The following is a 10,151-nucleotide window of genomic DNA, read 5'->3' on the forward strand; positions in this document are numbered from 1 at the left end:
CATTTCAATGTGTTGGGGTATCCCAATTGGAATTGAGTTATAGCTAACGTTGCATAATTATGTGCGAGTAGTACACAATGAATAATAATCTGAATTATAATGAGAATAAAGCACTGGTATAGTCATAGTATTATTCTTCATGCAGTTATATATTTAGAATAATAAATAAATATAATTCAATCATAACTTATAAAGTTGAATTTAAATAACGATTAATCAGTTATACCGATATCATACTGTTAATTGGTTATCTAGTAAGTCGGAGCTGCTGAATTCAAAGAAGGAAATGACTAAATCGAAGCTGCTGAATTCATTCATCGGTGCTGAAGGCGCTGCTCTTTTTCGTCGACGACTATGATCGGCGGTTTTGATTGCGGCTGAAAAGGTCAGTGATGATTGCAGCTCAATAGTGGGCGACAAGCCTTCTATCTTAAATTTCTTTCTCGACGTTGATGACAAGGGTAAAATTAATTTTATGCTTCATTTTCACCCCTCAATGTGGGGATAATTATTCTTTTCTAATGAATCAGCTGACAGAACATCTCAAATATACTAATTTATATCCGTACTGATTTCATTCTCGTATTATATTATATATGAGGAATTCGTGGTGATTATTGTTTGATTGCTTGTTTGTATGTTGTAGTACAAGTTTAGAGAGCATGAATGTGACATGTGAATTTTGTTATATGGATAAACCTAATTTCTATGACAGTAAATACATTCATTAACCATGGAGCAAGAATTTTAGAGACACGTAGATACAAATTCTTGTTTTCAAGTTTAAATTCCAAAGTCTAAGGTCCAAATGATGAATCTGGGATTCTTTTATGCCTGGGTTTATGAGATGAGGTTTGAGTTAGGAGGTTATAGCTTTAAAGAGAAAATAATTATCTCTAGTAGTGTATGGTAAAAACTAAAAAGTTTGAGAGCTTAATGTAAAGGAATCTTTCTGCCCTACTACTTTTAGATTAGAAGGAAGCTGAACAATTTCGAGGATTAACATATCCGCTGTAGGTTCTTATCGACAACACAGAGGATAGAGACTCAGGAAAAGAGAATCCATCTGTTTCAGGAAAAGAAAACAAGTCACAGTCACATTTATGTGCCATATTATTCAAAAGCTGGTTTTGTGACCACTGATCCACATCATCCATTATACAGAGACTGTTGATGGCTAGTTGTTCGTTTCTCTTCCCTCCGGTAGGTAAAGAATAAAGTTGCAGGCTGTCCTCAACTCTGCTTTCACTTTACACCTTCTGGTGGATTGCTGCAATGATAAGAAGTCATGATAAGGATTCCAAGCTACTTATCTGGAAGTATTACACTCTCTTTTTAATCATTGGTAAGATTTTTCCTTCTCTACTCTCCCATGGTCAAAGTCGTCACTGTTTCTGGGATTCCTCAACCCTCAATCTAGTAGTGTATTTCTTCATGGGACCTCACTAATATCATATAGTTTTAGCCATACGAATCTGAAAATAAGTTATTCTTTTGTTTTGTTTTATTTTCAACTTGTTGCTTGGAAACAACATCTAGTGTATTTCATGTGTCTAGTTGTTGTGCTGAGTAGTGGCTGAAAACACTATGCTACCATAGCCAAATTCAGAATCTTTTTTTTGGTGAGTTTGATGGCACAAATAAACCTGGACTATATCCAAATACTAGATTCAGAATCAGCTATAATAATTCTCAGTTCACAGCTCATGTAGACCTGTATTGGTGCATCATGTTTAGCCATTTAGGGTAGACAAGACTTCAAGTGTTCTTGTGCTAACACAGTTACATATATGTTAGAGATGTGCCAAGAGCACAGGTAACAGGTTCACATGTCTTCCTTATTCAAATCATCATCTGCTCAAATCAATATTTCATTTGTATCACTCAGAAATAGACATCGACTGTATGACTTGCAAGTATACTAACATAGCAGCCTTCTTTATCCACAGGGCAGTAGGGGATTTGTGATATTTCCATTTATCACTTGGAGGTCTCTCCAAGAATATCATACTATGCTGGCAAAAGTTACAGATAGTTATATCAACTAGTGGGTACCCAAATTATTAAGAAGTGGCAAGTCAGTAAAGTATTTTGAGGATAAGAACACCTTGTACCATAGTGCATGAATATGGCAAATTCTAGTAAATGACTCACTTATAGTATCTTGCATGTACCCCACCCACAGGGGAGTATCCATGGTTAGGTGATTGGCCTCTTGCCTTTACCCCCCACCTCCACCACATCCCACCCACCCATGAGGGGACATCCATGATTAGATGATTGGTCAGTACTAAAAAATAATCTAGCATTTAATTCCAATAATAGTATACTGGTTAACTATTTGGTATTGGCTTGGCAACCACAAGTCACTTCATTTTTTGTGAAGTTTGGAAGATCGTATGTTTTTATTTTACTCTAATCGGGTAGAAGAGGAATAAATGTATCTCTATTTCTACCAAAATAAGTATCAATTTCTTTTATTGTATATAAAAAGACTTTGTGCGATAAAGAAAAGAGTTAAGAGCTTCGATGTAAAACACTCTACTGTTCTGTGCGTGACATTCACATATAGGATATTTATTAAACCACCCTTTTCAATCCAGTTAGTTTTAACTTAATTTTTTTAAAGCATTTTGTGCTCTTAATCTCTCTGTGTGTGTTTGTGTATCATTGAATCATTATAAGTCCAAGTTTTAGAGAAGCATGACATATGTACATGTGGTGAGATCGTGAAAACTCTCACAGCTGCAATACATTCTTGTGTGTGCATGTGTGTTTTGTTCCTATCCAAGATTACATACAAAAACTAGACGTGGCACTGGGGGACCTTCCTTGAATCTTTTTCCCCCAGTTATGCATAGAATATTTATCCTATATAACTGTATGCCATTGTAACTCTTTTCCTATTATAAACCATACACTTCAACCATTTTCCTTTTCACTTTCTTTCTTCTTATTCTATACAATGGAACGCCAAGCTGCCTATTTGAGGAATGCTTTATTTGATCAGGTACATGTCTCCCTTACCATAGCAACAATTGCAATATTTAAATCTGCCATGTTTGAAAAATTGTCAAAAACTAGCCCCATAATATTTATTTTTTCTCATTTTATTCTTAAATGATAGTCTTTGTGAGAAATGATTTTTAAGTGATCTATAATATTCTTCCCAGTTTTGACTCTAGCATTATGACATCATTTAATTTTCTTTAGACATTCTTCTCATAATTAAGATCTGTCTTGCCTTGTTAACCTAGTGGTGCTTCTCTCTCAGGGATATCTTGATGAACAGTTCCTTCAACTGGAAGATTTGCAAGACGAAACCAACCCTCACTTTGTTGAAGAAGTGGTCAAGCTATTCTACACTGACTCGGTCCGACTAATACAAAGCATTGAACTGACACTGTGAGTTGCAGGAACTATAATTGCCAACATTATTTCTTACCTTACAATAAAACGATGACTCTCACTGGTTCTTGTTTTTTAAATTGTCAACTTTAATATTATTTAATCCAGAAAAAACACCCCTCGGGACTTCGAGAAACTGGATAAGATCATGCATCAGTTCAAGGGTAGCAGCACTAGGTACATATGTAGTACATATAATATTCCACCAACTTTCTGGGAAATTGATTGAATGCAGACTAGCACAGTGCAATATTTAGCTCTGAACAAAATTCTCATGGATAAACGGATAATTGCCTCTAATATTTTTTTTTATTTCATTGCTTTTTTATTTGATAATCTCAACCTTGAATCCGCAGCATTGGCGCCAAAAAGGTCAAGAAGGAATGCACACAATTTCAAGAATACTGCAATGTTGGCAACGTTGAAGGGTATTATCCCATATTTTCATGCCAAATTTGAATGTTATGTTTTTTCTTTTGAGTTAAAATGTTATGTATGTCCATGTGCTACAATATTTACACGATTTTGGGAGTAAGTAACCTTTTTTCATTTAGAAGTATACAAATTTTACAATATGTTCATTGTAGGTGCATTAGGGAATTCCAAGAGGTAAAACAAGAGCATGCAGCCCTCAAGAGGAAGCTTGAGAATTATTTTCAGGTCTTTCACGTTGTGCATGTGGGTATACATATCTCTGTATTGGAATGATAGGTGATTTTTGATTCACAAGTTAATTGTTTCTTTATTTGTGTTTTCAGCTTGCAAGAGAAGCTCGTTAAGTCACTTACATAACGATTATAGTGATGCCAAATAGCTATAATGTAACCTTTTTATAGAAAAAAATAAGCTTCGAAATGTATGTAAGCAAGTGATCAGTTCAACTTAATGTCATTTGCTGATTTATTTCATCCCTAAATTGGAAAATTTTATTTCTTTTTGAGTGTTGTACAGTGCATTATAGGCCTTGAAAATATAAATATCTCAGCATGGACTGTCGGGCTAATGAAAAACACAAACTTGTTTCATGAAATCAAGCAAGTCGAAATCCAACAAATAACGAATCTAATTCGTGAATACAACCTGCTGTTTCATGATATCCAGTGTTGTGTTTTCACACAAGTGAGAAATCTGGTTCAGGTTCAGATTTGAATCAGTGTGATAGATTTGTTCCCTTTCAATATTGTGAAGAATGTAGATTTAGATTAGTTTTTTGAAGGAAAATTATTAAACAAAAAGGCTAAAGATACTGGGCTAGATAGCAGCAACTTGATATTCCGGAGAAGAAACCTCATACAAGAGTCAAAAAATTTAGCCATAAAAGTTGAGATTTTGAAAGAGAGAAAGAGACTAAAATCTGGCAGAATTATGAAAGACTGCTGTAAGTACATAATCAAAGGGTAATTTAAGGTAATGAACTGCAAAACCTAGTTGAGATGATAATCAGCACCTGCAGTTCATTGTGCACAAAATGACACCTCTCCTTGACCTTCCATTTACCTGCAATGCCACCACATACAAGCATATGTATGCCTTCATTTTTATCTAGATAATAATAGATGTGACATATTGCTCACCAATCCGAGGGTTTATTATTCAAATTTCCAAGGCGTAAGCTGAATAAATGCAGTCGACAAGCATAACTTATATCTCCTTCTCTAGCACAAGAAAACAGAGTACAACAGCACAATTTAACAAGGCATCTCGATGAGTCTGAAGGCCACCAGGAAAGCATCATCAATTCCTTCCCTCGCAAATGTGTTTTCCAAATATATCAGAGACAGAATGGTGCTGGAGGAGTGTTCTTCCTGTACTCACCTTGTCAGACTTATTTACAAAAGCAATCAGAAGAGTCCAGCCTGTAGGGGAGATTGTGTTAATGAACTTTAGGGTGCATAACAAATGAAATAATCAAATGCCAATTATCTTCACATAACACAATGCTCACAATGATATTAATTTACTCAATCAGCTTTGAGATGGAATTGATTGTAAATGAGCTTCAACAGAAATAAAAAAAAGACCAGATATTTGCTAATCCAAATCTTGATTCTTCTAACTGTACCTAGTGCCAAGTAATATCCTGAAAATTAAGATATGCTGACAGCATCAATGCTTGAGAATAACAAGTGAGGAAATGCAGTGTGCAACAATACCAACTTAGCCCAGAGAGGGGGGCTCCTGCTTTTACACGATAGTTGCTTCAGATTTCAGAGCATCTGCAGCATCATTCAAGCATCACCACTGTCCGGTAATGCCTTCTCGATTTCCTGTCATACGAATCTGAAGTCTACATTGGAGATAGAATAGGTGATGGAAGCTCGACAGCAACTTTATGGTTTGGGAAGTGTAGGTGGACATCTGCAGAGACATGGTCACGTAATAAGTGAATTTTAATGAATAAATCCCGAGAGTGGGTGTGCTTTCTATATTTATCAATTAATTTCGTGATAACATCTCATATGTGATACAACAAGATGAAAATTTTACCACGAGATAATTCTACATCCTCGCCATATTCCAGTGCCATATCATCATATAGCATGTCAAGAGCCCGGTGAATATCTTCTGCATCTTCAATTAAAAAGTCACCAGCGTGAAACTCACGAAGGTGGCCGTCCGTCTCAATCCAACTACATCCTGGAGTTTTAGTAACACCCTTCTGTTTCATTAGTGTTCTCATCCTAGCACAATCCTCCCACCTCCTCACATCAGCATAAATATTAGATGAGATTATATAGTTTCCGGAGTTTGAGGGCTCCATTTCCAGGAGAAGCTGACTAACCCTCTCCCCAATATCTACGTTCTTCAGTTTCTGGCAGGAAACGAGCAACGCACCCAATAAAATCTCATCAGGTTTTTGAGGCATCTTCTGAATGAAGTCCCAAGCTTCATACACCCGTCCAGCACGAGAAAGAAGATCAACCAAGCAAGAATAGTGCTCAACTTTCGGAGTCAGTTTGAATAAGGAGCTCATCAAATCAAATAATCGACGCCCTTCATCCACCAAACCAGCATGAACACAAGCAGAAAGCACCCCTATGAATGTGATGTCGTCTGGGCATAAGCCTTTTTCCTCTAACATGCGCTGAAACAGGGTGAGTGCATCCTCCGCTCTCCCATTAAAAGCATGTGCAGATATTATTGTATTCCAAGAAACCTCATTTCTCACAGGCATGTCTTCAAAAACCCTTGATGCATATTCCAGATTACCACATTTCGCGTACATGTCAACCAGAGCTGTTCCAACATAAATATTATGATGAAATCCTCTCTCGGATGCATATTTATCGATCCAGATCCCCAAATCAAGAGCACCAATTGAAGCACACGCAGAGAGAACTGCTATCAGTGTGATCTCATTAGGCTCTGGCCCAGTTTCCTTCATGGCATTAAACAGTGAGAGAGTTTCATCTGACTGTCCATTCTGTGCATATCTATTTCACATGAAATAAACAATCACTACAGGTGAAAACAAATCAACACAAACACACACAAAGATGGAGATTACCATCGTGGCAGGATACACAACAAGATACAGTAAAAACCTCATATGCGAATAGTTTATAGAGGAAAAAACTCCATCTAGTAATAAAAAATCATGGTCAGGACTCAATATATTTAAGAAATAAACTCCATATTGTAATAAGCATATATTTCTTTTAATCCCATCTTAAGGATTTATGCCTCCTTATAAAAATGATGACATTCTCTCTCTCTCTCTCTACACACACAAATGCGCGTGCATTAGTATTACAGCAAGTAGAAAAAAGTGAATTATATGAAAAATATAATAGTACCAAATACAAGCAGTACCACTTTTCTAGTTATTATACACGATCAATGCATCATTACATACATACATTTATGTACTATCAAAGTGCATAAACTTGTATCTATCCTGGTAATTATATGAAGTTTTTACTGTGATAGAACAAAAACCTATAAATGAGACTGCACACAAAGTTACACTAACCCAGTAATCATGGAGTTCCAAATGACTATTTCCTTCTTCTTCATGCCATCAAAAACCCTTCTCGCAGATTCCAATTCCCCACACTTCCCATACATATTAATCAAAGCAGACCCAATGTAAGAATTCAGCTCCATCCCTTTCCTCACCACATGCTCCTCCACCAACCCCCCCAATCCCAAATCCCCCAAATCTCCACACGCAGCAAGCACGCTAACAAGCGTCATCTCATCCGGCTCCACTCCCCACTCCCGCATCTCCCCAAACATATCCACCGCCTCTCCAGCACAGCCCAGCCTCGAATATCCCGATATAATCGAGTTCCACGACACCAAATCCCTCTCCATCATTTCATCAAACACCTTCCTGGCAAATCCCACCTCTCTACACCTCGCATACATCGTGATCAGCGAATTCGCCACGTGAAAATCCACCAGCAGACCGCATTTCCAAACCTCGCAATGAACCGATTTCCCAACCCCCAACGCTTCCAGGCTCCCGCACGACATAGAAACGAAAGGGTAAGTGAAATTGTCAGGCCTCACGCCTAGATTCTTCATTCTGGCGAACAAATCCAGGGCGGAATCGAATTTCTCCCATGACGTGGCGAGACCCCTGATCATGACATTGAAAGCGTAGCTGTTGGGTGGGATTTGGGGGAAGAGGAGGGTGGAGTAGGCGAAGTGTTTGAGCTCGATGATTTTGGAGAGCAAGTAATTGGGCATAGGCATAGGAATTGAGTGGATCAGGATTTGCGTGTGGATTTGCTGCACTAATTTGGTTGATTTGCTCTGCTTCAAGAGAAGCAAGAGGTGATTGATCAGTGCTTTTTCTGGCCGCTTCGAGCTTCTGTTTGGCGCCAAGAAATTGCCGGAGACTCTAGTTTGAAAATTCATTTTGTGAACTAAACTCAGAAAACGCTCCCTTTTTAAAATAGTACTACTAGGGATAGGGGTGTTCGGTTGAGAAGATTAAATCTAATGATTAAATATGTATCATGTTTGGTTCATAGATTGATAGTCTCATGGTAATTAGTAATAGCCTCCCCCTCCAACTAAAATAATCCCACAACTTAATCCTATATGGATAGTCTCATGATGTTAGTCATGGTAACCGAACGCCACCAAAAGGGGTGTTCGGTTGGCAAGATTAAATCTCATTATTAAATATGTATCATGTTTGGTTCATAAGATTGAACCCTTCAGATGGATAGTCTCATGATAATTAGTCATAGCCTCTCCCTCCAACTAAAACAATCTCACAACTTAATCCTAGATGGATAGTCTCATGATATTAATCATGGCAACCGAACGTCACCCTAGTAGTTTATATAAATCCCTTACTACTCCTCAAAATTAATCCTTCCGTTCCCTCATAGTTCAGTTATTTTTTCATTTTAAGAAGTCCCTTCCTAATTAAGTCATTTTCATATATACGAGTAATTTTTTTTTCTCTTTCTTACTTTACTTTCTCTTATTCTATTATATCTATTTTATTCACTTTCTATTTATTCTCTCTTCTACTTTATATCTATTTATTTAACACACTCAACATTCATTTCTTAAACTACGTGCTGAAAAATTTCGCCTCAACTATAAGAGAACGGAGGGAGTAATTAATATTGGTTAAACTGTAATTTGTGCCATTATTTTAAAAATTAGTTGTAAAAATGATGAATTTTAACACGTTTTTCAATTTTTTCATGAGGTCTAATTAGGGTGAAATTATATACAACGTGACATTTGAAACATTTTATGAGGATGAAATCGCCCCTTAATTTTATCATTTTTGTCAATTGTCATCAATTTGAAATTCGTGTACACCAAATCAATAATATGTTACAAATAAGAAATCAAAATATTTTATCATAAAATTTTTATTGAAGTTCATGATTTTACTAGTACTAGTTTTAAAGTTATGGGACAAACTGAGATTTAACTAAAATGCATGATTTGTTGGTTTCTGGGATTACAAGATAACAAAACCGGGCGTAATACAACCCAAAAGAAGGAATACAAAAAAGAACTGAAGTTACAACGAAAATGAAACGACTAAACCAGTATGCTATGACAGCCGAGTCGAGGAGGCCTCTTCCCGCAAGACGAGATACGCCCCGGTAGTGCTCTCGGTTTGGCGTGTCGTCCCCAAAGGTAAAACGGCTACGTCTCTTCTGATGCAGCACCGCAATCAGCAGAGCTCCGGCGAACGGGATGGAGGAGAGGGCAGAGCTTCGGCAGAAAGACAATGCAGGGAGAGGGAGAGAGCTTATGCAGAGAATGCTTGTAGGTGTGTGTCCTAATGCAGTGGTATGGCTAGCCTATTTATAGGCCAACCACTATGCAGGGTCAACCAGCCATTGAAGGCTCATCATGGCAAAAACGTAACCGACGTCGGTTACAGGCGTGTGGCTGTAATGTGCCACCCGTGTGTGGAGCGTGTGGATTTCTCACGTGGCAACCGTGACTGTGCCTCGCTTGACGACGTGTCAAGCCACTTGGATTGCTGACTCGGCGGTGGTCCAAAAAGAATAGTTTGGGCCAAGCACCAAGCCCAAAGACCACCCAAAGACCAATTGCCAAGATCCAAGTCCAAGTCCAAGTCCAAGATCAAGATCGAGATCGAGATCGAGATCGGGCTCGGGCCCGAGGCCCGAGGCCCGCGGCCCGCGGCCCGCGACCGCGACCGCGAGCACGAGCACGAGCACGTGCACGGGCACGGGCTCGGGCTCGGGCGGGCGGGCGGCGGCGGCGGCGCGCGCGTGTGCGCGCGTGTG

General features: G+C 38.3%; 2 protein-coding genes across 8 annotated transcripts; one reads left to right on the forward strand and one right to left on the reverse strand.

Annotated features, from left to right (window-relative positions):
• The first annotated feature begins 217 nt into the window (after positions 1–217).
• Positions 218–4,341, forward strand: LOC121780176 (histidine-containing phosphotransfer protein 4-like). 6 transcript variants are annotated; one of them, XM_042177693.1, is made up of 8 exons: positions 225–385; positions 1,018–1,345; positions 1,950–3,010; positions 3,275–3,405; positions 3,517–3,585; positions 3,765–3,836; positions 3,996–4,086; positions 4,167–4,341. In XM_042177693.1, the coding sequence occupies exons 3-8, from the start codon at positions 2,966–2,968 to the stop codon at positions 4,185–4,187; spliced, it is 429 nt and encodes a 142-aa protein (XP_042033627.1). In that variant the 5' UTR covers positions 225–385; positions 1,018–1,345; positions 1,950–2,965; the 3' UTR covers positions 4,188–4,341. The 6 variants fall into 6 exon arrangements, with proteins under 6 accessions (XP_042033629.1, XP_042033628.1, XP_042033627.1 ...); XM_042177694.1 differs by having other exon boundaries at positions 224–385; positions 1,018–3,010; positions 3,996–4,068; XM_042177690.1 differs by having other exon boundaries at positions 1,018–3,010.
• Positions 4,342–4,655: 314 nt separating this feature from the next.
• LOC121778337 (pentatricopeptide repeat-containing protein At2g34400-like) lies at positions 4,656–8,274 on the reverse strand. 2 transcript variants are annotated; one of them, XM_042175664.1, is made up of 5 exons: positions 7,382–8,274; positions 5,896–6,842; positions 5,562–5,766; positions 4,983–5,264; positions 4,656–4,905 (listed from the first exon to the last, which is right to left on the reverse strand). In XM_042175664.1, exons 1-3 carry the CDS (start codon positions 8,272–8,274, stop codon positions 5,696–5,698), a joined length of 1,911 nt encoding a protein of 636 aa, XP_042031598.1. In that variant the 3' UTR covers positions 4,656–4,905; positions 4,983–5,264; positions 5,562–5,695. The 2 variants fall into 2 exon arrangements, with proteins under 2 accessions (XP_042031598.1, XP_042031597.1); XM_042175663.1 differs by having other exon boundaries at positions 5,471–5,766.
• Between the last annotated feature and the right edge of the window lie 1,877 nt (positions 8,275–10,151).

Source organism: Salvia splendens, chromosome 19 (genome assembly GCF_004379255.2).
Source record: "Salvia splendens isolate huo1 chromosome 19, SspV2, whole genome shotgun sequence".
NCBI classification, from domain to species: domain Eukaryota; kingdom Viridiplantae; phylum Streptophyta; class Magnoliopsida; order Lamiales; family Lamiaceae; genus Salvia; species Salvia splendens.